Source organism: Equus quagga, chromosome 20, assembly GCF_021613505.1.
Source record: "Equus quagga isolate Etosha38 chromosome 20, UCLA_HA_Equagga_1.0, whole genome shotgun sequence".
In the NCBI taxonomy this organism is placed as follows: Eukaryota; Metazoa; Chordata; class Mammalia; order Perissodactyla; family Equidae; genus Equus; species Equus quagga.
The window spans coordinates 9901372-9924452 of NC_060286.1; the positions used below are offsets into that span (position 1 = coordinate 9901372).

At 39.5% G+C, this 23081-nt stretch overlaps 1 protein-coding gene across 6 annotated transcripts in view; it reads left to right on the plus strand.

Moving 5' to 3' along the window:
• LOC124230766 (nesprin-2-like) overlaps positions 1-23081 on the plus strand; it is a 298061-nt gene that overhangs the window by 102007 nt on the left and 172973 nt on the right. For all 6 annotated transcript variants that reach the window (XM_046647128.1, XM_046647127.1, XM_046647130.1 and 3 more), the window contains exons 20-32: positions 2168-2326; positions 2619-2792; positions 5299-5433; positions 6835-6993; positions 9726-9937; positions 10058-10148; positions 10989-11107; positions 11333-11459; positions 13257-13414; positions 14271-14418; positions 15088-15698; positions 18973-19152; positions 20792-20942. In XM_046647128.1, coding sequence (XP_046503084.1) covers positions 2168-2326; positions 2619-2792; positions 5299-5433; positions 6835-6993; positions 9726-9937; positions 10058-10148; positions 10989-11107; positions 11333-11459; positions 13257-13414; positions 14271-14418; positions 15088-15698; positions 18973-19152; positions 20792-20942 — 2424 coding nt within the window. The remainder of the gene's footprint in view (positions 1-2167; positions 2327-2618; positions 2793-5298; positions 5434-6834; positions 6994-9725; positions 9938-10057; positions 10149-10988; positions 11108-11332; positions 11460-13256; positions 13415-14270; positions 14419-15087; positions 15699-18972; positions 19153-20791; positions 20943-23081) is intronic.

Here is a 23081-nt window from a genome sequence, read left to right on the forward strand (position 1 = left end):
CCATCCTGCCTTTATTCTGAGGCAGGTGACTCATTGAAAAGCAATGAGGCAAGATTGCGTCTTAATATTGCTCAGTTCTCCTGGGAAAGAAGCTACAGTTGAGGTTTTTACTGAATTCCAGCTCAGCTATAAAAGTTACCAGAGCCTGTCATAAATTACAACAAGATGGAAAGTTCTCGAAATGAGGGAACATTTGTATAATTCTTCTAAATCTACATTTCTGAAAGATGGATATGTAGCATTTTGCATCTTCACTGTTTATAAGGATGATACTTTTTTTTTTTTTTTTAGATTTTATTTTTTCCTTTTTCTCCCCAAAGCCCCCCGGTACATAGTTGTATATTCTTTGTTGTGGGTCCTTCTAGTTGTGGCATGTGGGACGCTGCCTCAGCGTGGTTTGATGAGCAGTGTCATGTCCGCGCCCAGGATTCGAACCAACGAAACACTGGGCCGCCTGCAGCGGAGCGCGCGAACTTAACCGCTCGGCCACGGGGCCAGCCCCGGATGATACTTTTTATTGCTTTGAAAATATTATATAAACTTACCTGTGCTATCTGCCTATGCTTTTCTAATTTTATTTTTATATTTATTTATTTGCTGTATCTGAAATTTATTTTGGCAAAAGAAATGAGTGAGAAATGAGAAATGAAATCTTTAAAAAATATTTCCAAATAACAATGATCCCTCTTATAAACAGTGAAAATACATTCGTGCTACAATACACTTCTGTTAAGAAGTGTTTAAGTAGATCTCTGTTGGATCAAGATGATATATTGTAAAGTAAGAAATGCAGGTCATTGAACAGTATGGGTGATGCAATCCTTTTTGTGCTTTTTAAAATAGTTGTTTTTTTATGCTTTTATATCCATAGAAAAATGCCTGTAAGGAGATACAGATAGCTAACTCTGTCTTGATCCTGCATTATGCTGAGCACCTAGTGTGTTTCCTGATACATAGTAAATATAAAATAGGTATTTTTTAAATGAATGTGTGAATGATCAATTAAATGACAGCTAAGTGAGGGATGGGAAGGAAGATGAACTTTTTCTTTACATGCTGTACCTTTCTATTCTTGTTCGAGTTTTTCACACTACCTTTTGTTCGTTTTATAATTAGAAAGACAAAAAAATTGAAATTATAAATGAATATGCTAATTTCTGAACATTTAAATAATGCGTGTAAGTATAAAGAAGAAAATTAAAATCACCGTAATTCTACTACCCTACCATAAATAAGATCAACACTTACACAGTTGATATCACACAATATAATTTCTGTTATATCCCACACATGCCACCCTTGAGTTGTAATTAAAACGTTTTTTTGCCAATTTGACAGCTGAAAAATGGTACTTCGTTGTTATTTTAATTTGTACATTTTTGATTACATGTGAGAGTGAACTATTCATTAGCCTTTTGTTTCTGTAAATTACCTGTTTTTGTATTTTCTGAATTTTCCTTGGGATCTTAGTACTTTTCTTATTGAATTTATTGCATTGAATTTATGAGCTCATTGAAACCTGAACCATTTTCATTTGTGTGCCAGATATTTTGACCAAGTTGTTGACTTTTAAGTTGTTTATTTTATTTCACATAGAAAATTTTTATATTGCTGTAGTCGTTTCTATCTCTACTCTTGTGCTGAAAAGGCCCTCCACATCCAGAGAGCAGATCAATTTTCATGGATAATTTCTTCTTTTTGTAGTTTCATATTTTATATATAACTTTCTGATCCATTTGAACTTTGTATTTTTGGTATGTACTACAAAGCATGGTTCTATAAAGATTATTTTCCAATAGCCGTTTTCTCCACTAACATTTATTCAGTTTTCTAAGGATTGATTTGACTTAGAACAACTGCATTTTAAGATTTATTACTTCTCTCTCAACTTATTTTCTCTCTATTTGCATTGTATTACTTCTAGTTTTTATTTTATTAAAGTGCTTAGTACATAAAGAATAATCTATAAAAGACTATGTTACTCAGAATCAGTATTAATATAAAATTTCCAAATGGATTTTTAGAACAACATTTTTTAGAATATAAATTTGCCTCATTTTGGATTAATAATTAAGTTTTTATGATTACCTGATGAGATTTTTTAAGGTTAATCTTTAACATATAATCAGAATGTTTATTGTGATCTCACTTTAATTTGCTTTAATAGCATCTTATTGCCAAAGGCTCTATGTACGAAGAGCTTGTGTCTAGAACTGAAGATACATTACAAATGGATGTGCAAAATGTTTCAAGCCAGGAATCTCTCCAACATGTTCTCACGGCTGGGCTTCAGGCAAAGATTCAAGAAGCTAAGGAGAAAGTCCAGGTCTCTTTAATATTCTCTATTTGGTGAATTTAGTCTTTAAAACTGGATGGTCAGTGGGAAGACAGGGAAGGAGGGATTGCCCTGTAGTTTGGAAATGTTTTGTTAAATATAGCTTTTGCATTATATTTATTTCTTTATAAGTTAGAGCCTATTGAAAAATATCAATATAACAAATAGGATATTTTTATGTCTAGTGGGAAAATAGGAGTTGCTACTCCAAAAAAATATTTAACTTATGAATTTTCTAAGGAGTTGAACCAAGCATTAAGTTGACAATATTGTGTCTTCACAGATTAATATGGTAAAATTAGTTGCAGTGTTGAAGAACTCAACTGATGTTTCACCAGAGCTGGATGTCAGGCTGAAGATGGAAGAATTACAGAAGGAACTTGAATCATACATTACGAGGGCTGAGCAGTTACTTGCCCAAAGAGAGAGCCGGAGTGGACTAATTTCAAAATACAAGGTGGGGCTCTTTCAACCATCAAGTGTGGGATATTTATTGTTAGCTACCTATCTCATTTGAAATCAAGATGTTTCCATCACTGTAATTATATTCAAAGTGACTGTAACTTTTAGTGGGGTTTTTTCCCCCTCCCCAAAGCCCTAGTCCATAGTCGTATTTTCTAGTGGTAAGTCCTTCTAGTCCTCTGTGTGAGCCGTCACCACAGCATGGCTACTGATAGACGAGCGGAGTGGTTCTGTGCTGGGGAACTGAACCCAGGCCGCCGAAGTGGAGCTCACTGAACTGTAACCACTAGGCCCTCAGCGATTAAAGTTTACCTGGCTTTGTAACTCTTCAAAATTTCCCAGTTTTATGAATTGTTCCTCAGAGACTCTTAAAAATAAACAACCAAATGAGGAATTTTTTTAATTCAAATTTTATTGTAGATCCACCAGTGGACTCAGGAAAAGTGTAAAGACACAGTGACTATGACCTTGAACAAGAATTTAATTTCTCTGGCTTTTTTAGTCAATAAAACGAGCATAATAATTCTAGTGCCATCCAGCTGCCCAAATTGTTGTGTCTTTAAATGAAAATAAGGGATATGAAGATACTTGGAGTAGTTAAAATTCTCCAAATGTAAAATAATGCTTTTATTATTAAAATGATTTGATAAAAGTTATTTATGGACATATGCTTATGGGTAAAGATCCAATAATGTTTTGTATGGGAACAGTTTTAGGCTGCTTTTTCATGGCTTAAGATGTATCTAAAGCAGAGACTCACTGTTAATTAACCCTGTGGGAGGAGCGTGGGGGGATAAGAAGTAGAAGTAAAGCGAGGTCTCTCCCCGTGAGTAATGTGTGTTTTTCCGTTCATTCATTCATCCAACATTTAACATACTTGCTCAACATTTAAAATGAGCCAGCTTTTGGGGGAGATAAAGATGGAGTAAAGCGATATTCCCAGCACTGCTGCTCCCATTCTTTTTAGGAAAAGGACCTCCCACAGGAGCCTCTCTTCCTTCTCATTGTGGCCCCCTTCTCTTTGCTGGGCCTCAACCCTATTTTGGTCTTTTTCGTTGTTAACCATACTAGACCCTATGATCAGCCATTTCAACATTGCTTTTCCCACAGCCTCAAAGCCCTCACCTGCTTGATCTATGCTATTTGCTCTTTGCTAGCCACCAACTTTGACCAATTCTGCTGTTGTTTCCCCAGTTTTACTCTCAGGTTGCTGAGAGTGCTGAATTGATCTTACAGGGTCAAAAGTTCTTTTAAATAATCACTAGGCTGGATTTCAAGAGGGTAGATATGGTCAGCTCAGGAAAAGGAGAAGGAAAAGGTACACAGAGGCTCCAGGCCCCTCCGCTACCAGGCAGAAGAGTTAGAGGTGTCAGTTCTCGCAGCATTTTCCTCTCCCCGACCATCTTCCTTTGGAATCTGAGGTCAGGGATTCCCCTTTTGGCCTCTTGCATTTAGTGAAGTAGATCCATTTCCACAGCAGAAGCAAGACCCCTGCCCTGCCAGGTACTGCTCCGAGACCCCTGCGACTCCAGGGACTTGGGTTGTAGGAGCTCCCTGCCAGCCTAGAGGGTAAGAGTGGCTCCCTAGGTCTTAAATCTGGCCTTGGAGAAGGTCCCTTGGGCTCGGCCTTGTATCTTTTCTGCTGTAGACCCATAATAAAGGTGCAGTGAGTGTATGAATGAATTCCCACCCTGCTTAATTGCCTTCTCCCCGAGAATTACTTTTGTCTTCTTGTCTCCTATAGGTTTTCTGCTTCTTTCATAGGCCCTAAACTGTTCTTTGTTCTGTCATTCACTAATTACCTAAGGCAGGTTTCTGCTCTTACAGAGTATTGCCCGGTAATACTCTATAAGAGCAGGTAAGTGTGAAGTAAGGAGCAGACACATTCCTGGCAAGGCAGTCCCATCCCTGCCCACTGCTGCTCCTTCCCTGGGACAGGACTGCCAGTGTGGTTGCTCCTGGGCAAAACTTTGAAGTCCGTGATAAGGTCATGCTGCCTCCTTGCAGCATAAAAGTGCTTATGCACTATATTAAATATTTGCCATATTAACCCTACTATAAATTGTGTCTTATTGCAACACTGATCGCTAATACATGAGGGTATACTCTTAATGTTGTATTGCTTATGAAGTATGGTCATCTGCTCAATACTTAAGAACTTTAGAGGAACCCTTACCAGTGGCTCATTATTCTGCATCATAATAAGCCTTTTGATTATTTATCTAAGAGGTAACAAAAATCATTTTAAATATCTTAAGTCTTTGAGCCTCAAATGTGTAACTGCATTTGAATAATAAGTATTTTGCAATTCTTTTCAAGATAATTCAAGAGATGCAAAAGGAATATCAGACTTAATTTACAAACAAAAGCCTTGCCTAACTTTAAATAGTCTTCAGAGAGTCCCATCCTGGTTCTACCTGTTAAAGACCTACCAAAATGAGCTTTGAGGATTTGGCAGTTTAATGAGGCTTCCATGTTCCTGTTTGCATTTCTTTTTTTAGGAAGCGCTAATAATTTTTAACACTAAAAGCCTGGCCAAGTATTTGAAAGCTGTTGAAGAACTGAAAACTAACGTAACCGAGGATGTAAAGCTGTCTTTGGAAGAAAAGAGTGGAGATGTCTGTGCCAAGTGGGAGGTAAGAACTTGTGTATGCATCTGGGACTTGTGCTTGTAGAGCTGACCCTGGGCCTGTTTGTCATCAGGGCTGTCCCCCTGCCTGCTCCGTATGGCAGAGGAGCAGGTCCTGCAGTCTGTGGTTCCCAGGCCCCACGTCAGCTACCTTCTGACTGTGTTCAGCCAATGACAACCCTGTTTGGCGATTAGAGGGGGACTGGAGGGGAGAAAGGGAGCACGCAAAGACTTTGTTTCCCTCCCTCTCGTGGGCGGTGTCTCTGGCAGCTGCGTCTCCCCGGCTGCCGGTTCCAGGCTTCCAGCTTCTGGTGGATGGCTCTTCTGCCTCTGCACCACTGAAGCCTCCAGCCCAAGGATGGGCGCAGCTTTCTGCCAGTGCTAATCTCTGGATTGCCTTACTGACCCCTCTGGCTTTCATCTGTTGTGTAATCAAGTCCCTGCATTTAATTCCCTCTGCGTTAAAGATTTAGTGTTTCCTGGTTTGCTAGTTGGGTCCCGACTGAGACAACATGTTGACACGTGCACACATACAGAGTTTCACAGCAAAACAGGTGTAGGCTGTGGTGGCAGACAGAGCTGGCTGCAGCTGGTCAGGTTACTTTACTTCTGGGAGCCTCACAGGTAGGATGGGAATGACCCCACCTCCTTGGCAGGATTGTCACAAGGATTTATATAAAGCACCTGCCACAAAGTGTGTGCTCAGTAAATGGTATTTAGTGTTAAAGGTGATTGTGTGTGTGTATACATAATATGTATACACACACACAAAGAGAGAGACTATGGTAACTGAATATCTACTGTTAAAGTTCCTCTTAAAACACATTTAAAAATAAACTTCTTTATTTTAGAACAATTTTAGATTTACAGAATTATTACAAAGACAGCACAGAGAATACTAGCATACCCCACACCCAGTTTCCCCTATTACAAACATCTTATATTCATATAGTACCTTTGTTACAATTAATGGACTAATATTGATACATTATTAGCTAAGGTTTATACTTTATTCATATTTCCACAGTTTCAGTTTTCCTGTAATGTCGTTTTTCATCTGTTCCAGAATCCCATACAGGATAGATGTTGTAGTTATTTACTAATTCTCCATAGGCTCAGAGATATGTTGTGTATCTATTTTCTCCCATTCTGCAGCTTGTCTTTTAATTCTCTTAACAGTGTCTCTCACAGCTAAAACACATTTTTAGTTGTTAGAAAGAAAAAATATATATGTTTATGGGTCTGGTATATTTTAAAACATCCTCCCCAAAGATACAAGGATGAATCAGAATTTCTTTTACACTCTGTTTCTGTCCTTTGTTACAACAAGTATTTCTGTGTTTCTAATGAAAATCTTTTCAATATTTTCTGTTCCCATGGTTAATATGTACCTTTGGCTTTTTTGCAGTCTCTTCATCATGAAATGGCTTTGTATATTCAACAACTAAAAATAGACATTGAAAAAGGAAAACTTAGTGACAATATTTCGAAACTCGAAAAACAAATAACTAAAGAAAAGAAACTAATTCGCAGAGGAAGGACCAAGGGTCTTATCAAGGAGCATGAGGTAAACAACCTGATTTCATTTACGTTTTGCCATCGTTTTGGGGTTTATCCTAAATAGTTGTGTGTGTCCTTGGCCTGGGATTAACTCTGCTCTGAAAATTACTTCAGCTCTCTCATCCCTTGGGGATTATCCCTTATGTGGTTCAAGTTCTAACTAGAGCCTGTGCGTCTTGCTTTTTAGAAGTGAAAAAATTCAGCATTGAGTTAATATTTCATGACTTCCCTTGATATGTCTCAGTGACCCTTGTTTTTGACACTCTAGTTGGGTGTCACCTGCTGCTGAAGTAGCCACAGGTGAGGACATGGTGTCCTCAGAAGCTCAGCTTTTGTGAAAGATAGCAAATCAGGATGTAAACCAGCAGGGGCCAGTCTAATGATCTCTTTTCGGTTCCATCCGATTTGATTGCTTCTACATATGTGACAGTAGTGACCCCTCTTTTCATTTCTTTTAAACTGTCTACTACTGTGACTCTCCCAATATCAATCCTCTTGCTTTTCCTTATTTTTCGGGGGCTGGGAGAGGTGGAGGGAGCTTCTTTTGAGCATCCTTCACAAATTTCTCTTTTTTTCTTGTGTTATCTTAATGTTTTAGTTTGGGGGGGGGTCTCCATTTTTGGCTAATTTCATGCTTGTTCTAGGCAATTTTGTGCACTCTGGGGTTTTGACTGCCCTCTCTACAATGATGGTGCGTAAATCTTTGTCTCCAGCTCTGTCCTGTCCCCTGAGCTCCAGGTTCTGTTTCTCAGTAGTAGATATCACTGGTGTTCTTCAGAGACCTCACATTCAGCATGTCCAATACCAACCAAGAATATCTCCTCTCAGACTTTCCTTCCTCTTATCTGTCCTGCTATGAAAGGCACTGCCGTCTCAGAACTGCCTTCCTCTCCTTCCCACTCAGCCTTAATGGCTCAGTTGCCAGGTCCAGCCTTTACTCTTCAGAACAGCTGCTGCTTTTCCTTCCTTTCCATCCATGTGGTCACTTCCCTAACCTGGTTTGTTTTCTCAGTATGATGATGGTTCACCATCTTCCAGACTCATCACCAGAGTGATCCCTTTGAACCACAGATCTTATGTCATTGGCTGACCATTATTACTCCCAGGACATCTCCTTAGAAGGCCATGCAGACCCTTCACAGTCTGGCCCCAGGACACGCCTTCCTTGTCACTTCTCCTGTGCCATGCCCTCCACGCTAGCCTATTTGTCCTTTCAGAACATCTGGAACTTTTCCTCTCGTGGCTGCTGCTTCTGCAGGGGTGACCTTCTCCCCTTATCCTGGGAGGACTCGGACTTGTACTTTCTGTGTCTAGCTCAGGAGGTTGCCTCATGTGAAGTAGGCTCTGTGTGATTCCTTCAGGCAGGTAGTGGCTCTGTCATAACACTTGTCACACTATATGTTAATTATTTGTGTATCTGCTGTAGGAGAGGAAAAAGTCTTCCTCCATCCTCTTAGGGTCACTGGCTGGGTCTGAAAATTAAACTGACAAAGACAGATTAACAGGAGAAAAGCATACACATTTTATTTAATTTTGGCATGTGCATGGGAGCCTCCACAAGACCCAAAGAAGTGACTAGAGCTGGAAGCTTTTATACCTCTCAGGCAAAGAAACAGTCAGTTTGTCAAGATTTGATGAGACAAAGGGTTTGGGCTGGGGGTGGTGAATGGGGAGGAAGTCAGTAGGAAGATGAGGGTGAGTTTAACAAGATTTGTGTGCAGCTTCCTCTGGTGTTGTCTCTGGGCTGCTAAGAGTTTGTCTCCAGTAAAATGAGGCTTTATTTCCTGCTTTAGGGCAGAAAAGGGGGAGTTTTTCTGTATTTACTGCTTGTTAATTGCCTTCAGCTCAAAATAATTTTCATGTCAAAGAGGCATATTTTGGAGTGACATGCAGTAGTCCCCCCAGATCCATACGGGATATGTTCCAAGACCCTGAAACCACTGACAGACTGAACCCTATGGGTACTATTTTTTCCTATATATGCATACCTATGACAAAGTTTAATTTATGTTAGGCACAGTAAAAGATTAACACCAATAACAAATAATAAAATGGGACGATTATAACAATATATTGTAGTAAAAGTTAACGTAGATCTTAGTGTACCATTGTTTTTCTTTCCTTATTAAGTGAAGAATTTTCAGCTTTTCACTTAAAGGAAGCACTCTATGGCTTCTCTTTGGCATATCCGAATTGCCAGCATCACTACTCTTGTGCTTTGGGGCCATTTTTAAGTAACTCAAGTGTTACTTGAACACAGGCACTGCAATCGATACCCCCACAGTCAATTTGGTAACTGGGTGGGCCGTGTATACAGTGTGGGTACGCTGGACAAAGGGATGAGTCATGTCTTGGTGCAGGCTAGCATAAGATTTCATCGTGCTACTCAGAATGGTGCATAATTTAAACTTATAAATTGTTTATTTCTGGAATTTTCCATTTAATATTTTCAGACTGTGGTTGACCGTGGGTAATTGAAATGGTGGAAAGCAAAACCACAGATAAGGGGACCTACTGTATTCTGGTTTCCTTCACTGTGTTACCGGGCTGGGCAAACCCCTTTAGGGCTGACTTCTTCATCTTTGTTTCTCTGGTGCCAGTTGCTACCCCAGGCACACAGTGGACAGGCCTGAATAAGAATGTGTTGTTCAAGTCACACACATCTGTTAGTTTCTAATCCTCATGGACTAATTATGTAAACTCATTTGAAACACATTTCCTGCTCTTCTCCTCTGTCAGGCCTGCTTTTCTGAGGAAGGCAGTCTGTACCAGCTTGATCACCACATGAATGTCCTGCGGGAGCTGTGTGAAGAGCTGACTTCGCAGAAGAGTCAACAAGAAATGAGGAGAGTGCTTAAAGATTATGAACAAAAGATAGAAAGACTTCGGAAATGCGCTTCTGAGATTCATATGACACTGCAACCTACGGTGGGAGGCACATCGAAGAACAAGTTAGTGCTTAAACGACATAAAGCCTCTTGCAAAATCAAATGACATGGAGTAGTATTCATTTTCTTTTAGGCTTCGTTTTTCTCCCTCTATTTTAATATGCGGTTTTGATTCCTTCCTAGGGGGACCACGAACACATCTGAGAATGGAGGAAGGAATGCCCACAGTGAGGTGCCATCTGCAGAATCAGATGATCAGCCATCAACTGAAAAGGTGTTAAATGTGGATAATGTATTTCAGAAGTAAACCCAATGAAAAAGGCCAAGTGTACAGCAATCCACTTCTCATTAATTAAGTGTTGGTTTTAATTATCTGATTGTTTCCATCAGCTGAGAATTCCCACTTAAATAATTCAAGGAAGACGGCTTTTCTAAGAATTAGAATACAATGAACGAGAGCTGTAATAAACATAACTTAATCTTGCTCTGAGGAACAAAGAGTTCTTTGAAAAAGAGCCCATTTTGAGCCGTTATGAGTACACGTTGTCTGTGCGTGCTGCTATTGAGGGTACAAGAGGTTGGGTCTAATCCGTACAGATACCTCAGCTTCGCTGAGACGATCTAGTTCATTTGTCATGTGTCTTTTTCTCATTAAACTTTTCCTCATTATACTGTCTTTCATCCTTGGGAATTGAATTTTCTAAATTCTTGAATTCTAGGTAAGAGGGCCTTTACTGTATACCCCAGGCCAGACTGCTAGTCAGAAGGCGTGGGGAAGGAATGAGATGTGTTTGTTTTCAAGGTTTGCTTCTGCCTGCTGGGCTTCTGTCTGCTTTTGACTACAGCTATGTGGTCGCAGGAAGAAAAAAAATTTGGGGGTTGGGAGACCTCCTTTCCCGTGCTGACTTACCGATTAGATGGTGAGACTCAGTCTAACAAATCTCCTCTGTTCTCTGGGAAGGCCTTTCTCTGAGCTGAGAAACCTCATCGTATTATCTCCTGGTTTGGGGTAGAAAGAATCAATGATATCCCTTTGTATCATAAAGTGTTTATCTCTTCCAGACTATTAAGTATATTGAAGCTATTTTGTTTACTACTTTGCATATTTGCCTAGGCAATAGACTCGGTTAAGAACTTTACCCCGGAATCTGAGTTGAATCCTCCACAGGAAGAAAGCATTATGGAGAAGCATGGAAAGGATCACAGTGCGTCCACAAATAGTTTACTACAGAGGTAAACTCTTTTAAACAACTGGACAATCCATCAAAAATCTTTCATCAATGCAAATATGTTATATTTTAATAAGTTTTTATCATCCTTCAGTCATAATTTTTTCATGTGGTCCAATAACTTTGATAGAAATCCCCTGGGATTTCTTCGTGCACAATTGGTAGTAATTTAAAAAATTTTTGTCTTATTTTTAAAATTAAGTAACATCGCATTTAATTTTTTTCTCAGATATGAAACTCACAGAGAAACTCTTGAACTACACCTGCAAAACAGCAAATTCAGGATTACTTCTGATTTCTCGAGTGACAGGGACAGGAGTAGCACTTGTCTGCAGGAAAAACTGACAGATCTACAGGTAATTACTGGAAATATTTTTCCTCTAGTTATCTCTTTTATTAGAAAATAATATCACCGTAAGTATGGACTTTACCATTTTTGTTGAGGTCACATATGTGAGGTGTTTCCAAAGTGCTCTCTTTGTCGGATTGCATTTCTAATGTCGCCTGATTCCAGAAAGTGATTTGCGTTCAAGTACCAAACCCAGGAGAGACTTTGGTTCAGGATCCTAAGTTATTGCTCATGCTCTGCTTTGGTACTCTCGATCTTGTGGCCTGCAGGGTTTTGGATTGTGCTTGGGATGAGGATGAGGGCTTCAAATGAATTGGTCAAAATAATATGTTTGAAGGCAGTTTCAACAAACGCTGCTTCTTTTGCTCCAAAATTAACAATACATGAAAAACCAGTGACTCTGAATATTTGTTTTAATCATTCTTTTTTTTTGTTAGATTGGCACCTGAGCTAACATCTGTTGCCAATCATTTTTTTTTTTTTCCCTTCTTTTCCCCAAAGCCCACCAGCACATAGTTGTGTATTCTAGTTGTAGATCCTTCTGGTTGAGCTATGTGCCACGCTGCCTCAGCATGGCCTGATGAGCAGTACTATGTCCACGCCCAGGATCCGCACCAGTGAAACCCTGGGCTGCCGAAGCGGAGCGCACAAACTTAACCACTTGGGCACGAGGCCGGTCTCATGTTTTAATCATTCTTCATCTTGACTAAGTTGTCACATTGTCTCTCTGATGTTGGGCAATAAGAAAGGGGCAGACAGTGGAGGGAGTTTTCACCCTAAGTGATGGATGATCTTCTGGAGACCCATCAGAGAGAGTCTTCCATTTGACTCAGGAGCTACAGAAAAAAACTCTATCTGGTGGTGGGCACAGCAATTGGAAGCTCTACAGATAAATATCTTTCTTGGTTTGAAGGTGATCTGAGCATCGCAGTGCAACATTCTTGCTGTATGCTTGGAAATGCATTACAGGGAACTCTCACAGAAAACCCCTCAGGTGGAGAAAAGGGCCCTGGGTGGTTCTTCCAATGCCTCCTGTATTTTCTACTTATCTTCCTTTCATGATGCCACTTCCTGAGTCATACTCTACCATCTGGCTTCTCTCAATTTTCCATCTAAATAAGCAAAATTCATATGTTAAAATCTCTGTTCTTCAAGTCATGGATTTAGCACGTTTTCATCATAATTACAAAACTGTCTGGGGACCTTACCCCAGTGACTGAATAGCTGGTTAGCAAAGCTGTACTAATCCTTGGGGAAAGTGAAGAACAAATTATACAGATGAACACTCAGTAAAATTCTGTAGCAGTGCCTTTTTTTTTTTTAAGAACCAAGATAAGGAACTGGAATAGTACAGAGTTTTTAGATGTTTAATTATAAATAATAAATTAATTTCGTTCACTTCTCAACTGATAGAAGCCGTTTTGGTTCACTTCCATTTTCTTTTGGTTTAGGGAGAAACAAAGATGTATTATCTACAGGAAACAGAGTATTTGTTCTTACATCTGTATGTATCTTTCTGAATTGTATTCTGTGCACCTAACTTAGGGGGGAGTTTGGATTCCTTTGACGGTCGTAATGTTGACTCCCTTGACTTCACAGAATGGGTCTTCTGAGAGCACAGTTAATATCATTGTTCCCTGAAAGATACTTCACTTGTAGATGGTTGGAAAATATTTTTCTAATGTATTTTCACCTGAAGCTGTGTGTTTGTGTCCATAGTTTGTGAACATCTCATTTTGTAAGAACAGAATAATTGTGCCTGTTAGCCCATTAGGTGATAAATTAATTTATGCATTTCACCTAGGTCTTAAAAAATGAAACTGATGCTTGCTGGAAAGAGTTTGAAATCACTTCACTGAAGTTAGAAGAACTTGAGAGTGACGTACAGAAGCCTTTTATAATTAAGACAAGAGACAGTTTAAAGGAAAAAGAAAGAGAGCTTCAGATGAGTCTTAATACCAGGTATAATACTGAGATCTATTAACCATGAATTTACTAAATTTAGAAAATTTTTAAATGCCATTTTAAGCTAGACTAGTACTATACCAAGTATGTTATTTAATTTAGTTGTCACAACAACCGTAAGTTGGGCTACCATTATAACTGCATTTTACTGATGAGGAAACTGATGCTCAGGGAGGCTAAATAAGACAACCAAGCCACACCACTGGCCAGAGCCTTCAGTGGAACGTAGTCTATTGAATTCCAAAGGCCACGCTCTTCCCGCTGTGCCCCCTTGGGCATGAATTTGGCCATGTCCCATAATTCCTCTAGGCCTTGATTCCTCATTTCTACAATGAGAGCACTGTTTCATCACCTATATGCAGGAAGTGTGTCCTCTGTCCATATCCCCATTTACGTAGGAGGAAGCTGAGACTCAGAGTCTGTACGTTATTAATCCAGAGTCACACCTTTCAACTTATTATCAGTAGAGCCTATTCTTTGAACTCTATTATATTTTTACTAATAAAATAACTAGTATTCATAATGAGATTTCTTTGTCTTCAAGGCAAAGTTATATTACATTCAGTATTTTGTATTTCAAAAAAGAAGGAAAAGCTTCGTATGTTTTACAAAACATTTCCATTCAGTGTGGTATCTATTAAACTATGAAGAACATCTGAATATAGGAAACAACTCATTCTTCGGCACTTTGGATCGCTGGGTTTGAGTTTTAATGTGATGATCTGTATATATCATTGTGTGCATTTTTATTGGGTAATTATTTTTTGTTCTTGGTTAACTAACGGCATTACTATATTTTATAGGATATCTTTCTGCTGTGTTTTCCCTCATGCCTGGTTTATTTTTCACCCAGAATGGAGTCTTTGGAGACTGCACTGCAGATTGTGGTACCTGTGGAGAAGGAATCGCTCCTTCTCTGTGGCTCAGACCTGCTCCTCCGTGAAATGGCCATTCAAGAATTTCATCTCAGTGATGCTGATGGCATTTATCAACACCTGGGGGTAAATATAAGTTATCACAGTATATTTATAGAATAAATCAATTCTTCAGAGATTTACCCATGTTTATGGATTGTTAATTATACATCAATAGTATATGTTTAGAATATAAGCCATGAGAGAAAGATCTTCACTAATTTAGACTTGGTATTTATTTCTCAACTCTTTAATTCCTTGCAAATTTGGAAGTAGGTATGCTGGGTAAATAATGAGGTATTTTCTTTGAATTCAAAATGAAGGCTGGCTTATGAATGCCTTCTCTAATGACTAAAATCTTAAATATCGTACTAGACCCATATGCTTAAATTAGCATATTCTGCAGTTTACTCATTCCATATCCCATCTTAAATAAAAAACACTTAAGTTTTATTTTTCAGATTATAAACAGATGTCTCAACAGTTCAATCTCTAATTATTCTCCTCGAAGGAATATATTTATATACCTGTTTGCTTTTGGGGATTGAAACATCAGGAAGAGGATGAGATAATGAAACAGCTGGGCCATCTGACCGTTTGTAATTAAAATGTTTCCTTCTGTAGAAACTATGAGCCCTGGTTACACTGAGAAGCAGGTTTCTAGATCAAATGTAGTCACATAATTTGAGGTTAGTTTCTGACGTTCACTGTCTTTTTTTGCCTCAGTCTTTTCAGCTTTCCTTACCTTTATTTTAGACTATCCAAGATTCCATAGCAAAACAGATTGAAATATGTAACAATTTGGAACAGTCGTGCAACTCTGCATTAAAGGAATTACACCCTCTTGATCTACATGTAACACAGAATATTATATTGGAACACAGAACACAACTTGAAGAAATGAACCACAAGGTGCAGAGGAGTCAAGATGCCCTCAAAGTGCTGGAAGACTTTTTGGCTTCTCTGAGAACAGCTGAACTCTCTCCTGAGCTTGTTACAGACCTTTCAGCCTCAGAGACACAGGTGGAACCAGAAAGTACTTTGACAGTAGGAAAGAAAGAGGGAGAAATCCAGGTGATGAAAGACAAGGCCAGACATTTGGATGAATGTTTGAAGATGCTTAATATAAGCTTTAAAGATGCTGAACAGGGTGAAGACAGCTCTTGTGAAAAACTTCTTGATGCTTTGTCCAAAAACGTATTTGAAAAAGGTGGCTATGGCACACAGGAGGAACTCACTGAAGAAGACAAGTTACTAGAGACTTGTATTTTCAAAAATAATGAACTCCGGAAAAATATCCAAGACGTGCACGATCAAATCAGTAAAATTGGTCTGAAGGATCCAACCGTTCCAGCTGTGAAACAAAGGTAAGTATGGTTTCTGCCTATTTCCGTGCAGGACGACACTTCTCTGTATTTTCAAATATCTGTTAGGTGAACCAAATACTTCCTATGTCTTTCTATTCCATCCATTCTATTCAGTGTTCAGCATTCTTTTCTGTTGACTTTTCAACAAGTGTACATGGTCATGGACAAAGGAGTAGTGAAATAAGATATGTATTAGATTCATGAGTTACTTCAAAGTCTCTTTACTGCCTTGTATTTATTTTGGAGTTCTCACGATGGGGGAAGACCTGGAAAATTCCACACATGTGTCAATAAAGAAACAAGTGGTGGAAGATGCACATGCCACATCTTGTCCATGCTGCTTCTTTCATTGTTTGGTCTCCTCCTCTCTTCCCAGCAGGATGAGAGTGGGAATGAGTGGGAGGACATGGGGCTGAATTTAAGAGGTAAGCTAAGGTTAGTGTTGATTCTGAAGACTGAGCAGTAAACTGAGGCTGGCAGCCTTCTATATGAGTGCTGCTATTTTAATTTTGGCCTTCAGAGTATGGCCTCCGGGTCCTAAAAATGAAAATGTTGCAAGAATCTCTTTTGTGGACCTCCCCTCTCTTTTCTAAATCACTCCTACCTTCAGTCTCCTCCTCCACCTCTAGTCGCTCAGGCTCAGTGTTCTCTGTGGCTTTTCAGCTGACCAAGCTCTTCCCCCTGAAATTTCCCTGTGACCTAAGTCTCAATGAGACTTTCATTCCTATAGTGCCCTAATTCTTAATGAGGTGTTGAACTAATAACTAATTAGGTTGATAATTTAATTGTTAATAAATTTTTATTATATATTTATAAATAAGTAATAATTAAATATTAATTTATAAATGAAAAAATGCATTTGTAAGTAACAAATTGCTTTAATTTTTAATTGAATTGTTTGTAGAACAAATATGTATTGTTTGCCAGGCACTGTCTTAGGGACCAGGGATTCAGCAGTTAACAAAACAGACAAAAATTCTTGCACCTTATAGAGCTTATTATCTAGTGGGAGGAGTAAGATATTCAGTATGCTTGATGGTGATAAAAGCTATGGAGAAAAATTAAGGAAGGAAGGAGGGAGTTGCAAATCAGATGGGGTCGTTAGGGACAGTTTTAGTGAGAAGGTGACCTTTGAGGAAGATGGGATGAGAGAACAAGTAAGTGACTATCTAGAGGAAGAGACTTCCAGGCTGAGGGAGCAGAAGGTACAAAGGCCAAATGTGGGACAGGGCGTGGTGTGTTAGAGGAGAAGGTAGGAGGTGGGAAGGTCAGCAGTGAGGGGAAGAGGTGTGAAAGGGGGTCAGAGAGTTAATGGAGGTGATGGGGCTTAGCTCCTGTAGGGACTTGCGGCCGTGTGTTGACTGAGTAACATGGGAAGTCTTTGGAGGCTTCTGAGCAGAGGGAAATGATTTGGTTTTCATTGTAACAGGTTCTGTCTTGGCTGATACGTTGAAAATAAACTGTAGGAGTCAGGGGAAGACAGAGGAAGTCTAGGTTAATTTATGCAGTAATCCAGATGAGGGATGGTGACATGGACCAGTGGTGAGGTGGTGAAACGTGTTAAGATTCTGTGTATATTTTGAAGATAGAGGCCACAAGATTTGTTAATACATTGTACATGGGGTGCAAAAGAAAGATTAGAGTCAAGACTGATTCCAAGGTTTGACCTGAGCAACTAGAGGAATGGAGTTACCATTAACTGAGATGAGAAAGACTGAAGTTTGTCAGGTATTGAATGAAAGATCAGGTGTGCTCAGTTTTAGAAATGGTAGGTTCAAAATACTTATTTCACATTCAAGTAGCAATATCAACAAGACTCTTAAAAATTGTTGACCAGAGAAAAAATCCACTATAACTCAAACAGCAGATTTTTTTGGCAATTAGAATTGCAATTAAGGAGACACAGATTCAGGTAGAAACTCAAAATGTGCTCCGAGAAAGACAAGGGAAGCAGGAGTTTATAAAGGCAAAAGACACAGACCCATAAAGGTTTGTATTGAACAGCTCATGGGGTGAGCTGACTTGCCAACATGTAGTTGGTCCTTGGGTTGTATCTAGGCAGACTGTCCATTTTTGGAATGAGGAAGTGCTTCAAGACGTGACCTCTGGTGTCAGATAAAGCTCAAAAGTTCACTTAACATCTGGTGGTGGATGTAGTGTATGTGCTGCATAAACCCCACTTCCTTAATGGCCTCCCAGCTCCATTTTAGAAGCCTATACATATCTTATTCCATTTTGTTATTGCTGTCCGCAAAAAAGATGGCATCAGGAGTCAGGAGAGAGGTCTAGGCTAGAGGTATATATTTGAGAGTCATTGGCATTTTAATATGCTATTTAAAGCCATGAAATGGTTAAGATTGCTAGCAGAATGAGTTTAGATAGACAAGAGAAGAGGTCCACATTGTATACTCTGGGGCACTTCGTGTTAAGAGATCAGAGAGATGAGGAGGAACCAGCCAGATACTGAGGAGTAGGCAATGTAGTACAAGAAAAATCAAGAGAGTCCTGGAGTCAAGTGAGAAGGTCTTTCAACGAGGAGGAAGTGATCAGTTCTTACAAATGCTGCTGACTAGTGAAGGAAGCAAAGACTGAGGATGGAACATGGATTTAGCACTGTGGAGGTTACTGGAGATTTTGAGGAGCAGTTTTGCAGGAGCAGTAGAGAGAGAAAGCCTTATGGGAGTGGATTCAAGAGAGAACTGGAACAAAGAAAGTAAAGGCAACGAGTATCTGATAAAAGCAATTTAGATTTATGTCAATGGGGTTAATCCCGCCAGGATTAGTTTGCAAGTTAAAACCCTTAGTTCAAATGACTCGTTTTGGCCTGGGAGAGCCTGTTGTACACTAGGTAGAAATGCAAGATTTCCCTTTCTCTTTCCTTCCTCCTTGGCTCCCTCCACCCTTCCTTAGTGGCTTGCAGTGCTCTATCATCCGTCTCTTTTCTTCTCTCCATACCATGTTGTCTTCCCCACTCATATACACACTCATACTCTGTCTCTCTTTTCTCTCAATGCATTTACACATGCTTTACAAATGTGTTCATCAGAGAGAAATGTTACTCCTTGTGGTTTTGTATATTTGTTATATTTAAAACACCAAATTAGTATTCTGGAAATACAAAGAGCCTCTGGAACCCTGTAAGAAGATTGTGTAATTTTGGCATAACCCTCATGAGAACAAATTAAGGTTAGCGTGTTCCCCCAAATTACCCATATTTGTGCCGAATCAAATTGGGTAATAATTAGCTATCAAATTTTTCTCTTTCATAATCAAGGAAAAAATCATTAATCAGACTGGATAAGGATCTGGATGAATATGAAGAAGAAAAGAAACACCTGCAAGAAGTGGCAGATTCTCTTCCACAGTTCAAAGATGGCAGGGAAAAAGCTCTGAGTCAACAGTGCCAAGAGACAGCCCTCTTGTGGGAGAATGCAAAAGCTTCGGTCACTGAATGGTAAGGGAAAAAAATCCCTCCCAAATCCAAAAACTGTCCGTTGCACAATTAACTTTTTGAAACTTTAATGTTGAAAACACACTCCCATGGGCCTAAAAGTGGGGCAGACTTAAGAGTTTCACGCGGGGAGCTCACTGGTCTAGTGTCTGGAGCAAGACCTGGAACCTTAGATAAATGAATTGAAGAGTTCTCTAGGAGGGATAATAAATAGCTAGTATATTTATAATTATCACCTCCACCTGTATTAGTTTTCTATTGCCGCAGGAACAAATTACCACAAATTTAGTGGTTTAAAAACAACTAACCTTTCCGGCAGTCTGGAGGCTGGAAATCTTAAAATCAAGCTGCGTTCCTTTCTGGAGGCCCTGGGAGAGAATTTGTTTCCTTGCCTTTTCCATCTTCTGGAGCCTCCTACTACATTCCTTGGCTTGTGTCCCCTTCTTCCATCTTTAAATAAAGCCAGCGGCGGAGCATCTTCTAATCTCAAACTCTCTCTCGCTTTCTCCCTCTCTCCCCTCTGCTTCTCTCACCACATTTCCTTCTCTGACTCTGATCTTCTTGTCTCCTGCCTGTAAGGACTCTTCTAATTATATTTCACCCACTTGGGTAATCCAGGATAATGTCCCATTTTAAGATCCTTAACTTAATCACATCTGCAAAGTCCCTTTTGCCATGTAAGGTGACATATTCACAAGAAGCAGGATTAGGATGTGGACATCCTTGGGGGTGGGGACGTTATTCTACCACACCACCTTCCTTGAATGGCAGATGTTGCCTGTCAATTACCACAGTCTTTCCTACGGAGCCTGGTCAAGGCTCAAAAGTTTTTTAACTGTGTGACAGCCACTACCTATGAGTCCCAGCTGGCCATTCTGCTGACTATTCTTCATCCATACCTTCTCTCCTTTATTCTCTGCCTGCGGGTGGCAGTGGTCAGGAGGCCTGATCCCTACAGACTGTACCACTCAGGCCAAGGGTTCCAGTTGGGTTAGGAAGTAGGAGGTACTAACAGATGAGAAGACAAGAAGAGAAAGAGGTCAGTGTTGTCTTAATTCCTTCCCTTTTCAACAAGTGGTTCTGGCAACTCTTGCTATGCCCTCCTCTTTGGCTCAGGACACTTTCTCCCTTTCCCCTTGGGCCAAGTGGCATGCCTGTTGTGACGTTGCCTAGTCCCTGGGTACCTAAGCTCTGACGATTTCCCTTAACTCTGCTCTCCGTGGTCCTTTCACCACAGAACTCCATCTGAGTATACCTCCTGTTTTCTGCCGGAACCTGAGTGTACAGTGGTCAAGATGAAGCCTGCCTGTGGTATTTGGTCTAGTCTATCTTCAGTTTTACAGAGGGAAGAACTGAGGTCCACAGAGGGCTAAAGTGCCTTATCTAAGGTCACGTGACTAATTAGTGTCCAGCCATCAATCTGGTGAAAATACTAATCCAGTGATTATTTATACCATCCATTTGCCAGATAAATGAATGTGCCATCATTCTTAAAATAAATTGGTAAAACAATGTTAAACCATGTCAAGATGAAAAATCCTTATATAACTTATTAGCCATTATTGTAGAATACTTACAAAGAGAGAGAATGGTTTTGTTTTCTTCAGACGTTTAGCTGTTTTACGTTTTTTTCTCTTCATAGCCTTGACCAATGTGAGAGAGTTTTGGAGCTCTTAAAACAATATCAGAGTTTTAAAAGTGTCCTGACAACTTTGATTCAAAAAGAAGAGAATATCATCTCCCTTCAGGCTTCATACATGGGAAAGGAGAATCTGAAGAAAAGGATAGCAGAGGTGAGTCCAAATTCCAAAGGAAGCTACACAGTGGCCTTACTTAAAAGCCCGACAACAAAGAGGATATTATAAATAGAGTCATTTTCAAAACTTGGCTTCAAAGAAGTTACTAGGGACTCTATCTTACCAGATATTTAAGAATTTATTGACTTTCTCATCAGGGCTTGGAAAGAATCAGTCCCCAGGTTGATGCTGGGTTGCTTCGCTTTGCCTTCTGACACCAGCCGTGTGGTTCTGTTGGAGTCGAGGATTGCCCCCTAGGGTTGTAACGGTCATTGTGCTGGCCTTCTACCTAAAAGGAACCTGAGACTTCACTGCAGCCTTGAGAGCATGAAGAGAGTAGGAAAATCCTCTCTGTTGTTAATGGACAAAGGAAAAATTACTTTTCAATTTATTAGCTTTTGTAAAACCATGTGAGTTCATCTCCAAGTTGCTCCATCTGTGTTCATAGCCTCGCCAATCACAACTTTGTATTCTAATAAGAACAATGTTTTTGGACACTAGGTGTCATTATTTCCTACAGTTTTATGTGGGCATCAACCAGAGTGGCAGAAGAATGGAATAGTTAGAGAAGAATACACTATATTACAGTATATTACCATATTTCAGAAAGTGGCTTTTCCTGTTGGTTTTATGACAAAGTGTCAAAAGTCTGTATGAAATCTAGTCTACTTGATACACCTGGTTGTTAGCAAGTAATTTTATTAAACTTCCCAGTTGCTGGGAATTTTTTATTTTATTAAACTTCCAGTAAGTTCTTTTAACAACATCAAGGGAAGCTTCAATTTTTTACTTAAAAGTAACGCTTTAAAGTAGAAAAGTATTTTCAATAAATATGACGGGGAAGGTTTACAATAATGTGTAGAGAACTCATAAAAATTAGTGAGAAAATCACTGAGATCCAAATGGATATTTGTACTTTGGAAATAAATGGACAATTGTCAGAAAAAAAAAAAAAAAAAGAGACATAGTTCAACCTCACAGGTAATCAAAGGAAACCCAAATTACTTGAAAATACCTTTGTTTAGCTTTTTGATAGTCAATGAAATAAGCACTCTTTATATTGCTGGTGAAAGAGTATGTTAGTACTACCATTTTGGAAAATACTTTGACAATGTTATTCAAGATATTTCAAAATCTTTCCACCATTTGTCCAAATATTTTACTTCTAGGAATATATCCTAAGGATGTAATCTTAAATATGGAAAAATTCTTAATACCAAAGATATTCATTGCAGCACTTTATAAATTTACTAATTTCCTTCTTTCTTCACTGGCCAAACATGCCCCATCTACTCCAGTAAATGATTTGCCCCAGAAGCTGAAAAACCCTGAAGCCAGCAAAATTGGTTTTATTTCCAAATAAGATTATCATGTGGGCTTGAGGTTTTAAGTAATACTACTATTACTAATAATAAAAATGATAGTAACGATGATGCTAATGGTCACTTCTATCATTGATGGCTTTTTCATTGTGTGCCAAGTGCTTTGCATATTATTATATCATTTCATTCTCACAATAACTGTGTAATGTAAGTATTTTTATCCCTGTTATGCTGGTGAGAAAACTATGGCTTAGAGAATTTTGGAAGTAACTGTAGGGTTTATATATTTATTTATTTTTTGAGGAAGATCAGCCCTGAGCTAACATCTGCTGCCAATCCTCCTCTTTTTGCTGAGGAAGACTGGCCCTGAGCTAATATCTGTGCCCATCTTCCTCTGCTTTATACGTGGGACGCCTACCACAGCATGGCCTGCCAGGCGATGCCATGTCTGCACCCAGGATCCAAACTGGCGAACCCTGGGCCACCGAAGCGGAATGTGCACACTTAACCGCTGCGCCACTGGGCTGGCCCCGGGTTTTTTTTTTTCTGCTTTTTCTCCCCAAATCCCCCTGGTACATAGTTGAATATTTTTAGTTGTGGGCCCTTCTAGTTGTGGCATGTGGGACGCTGCCTCAGCACGGCCTAATGAGTGGTGCCATGTCTGCGCCCAGGATCTGAACTGGCAAAACCCTGGGCCGCCACAGTGGAGCGCGTGAACTTAACCACTCGGCCACGGGGCCGGCCCCAATTTTTTTTTTTCTTTCTGTAGGGGTTTTAATGTTATTAAGATATTGTTATGAACAAAGAGCAAAGA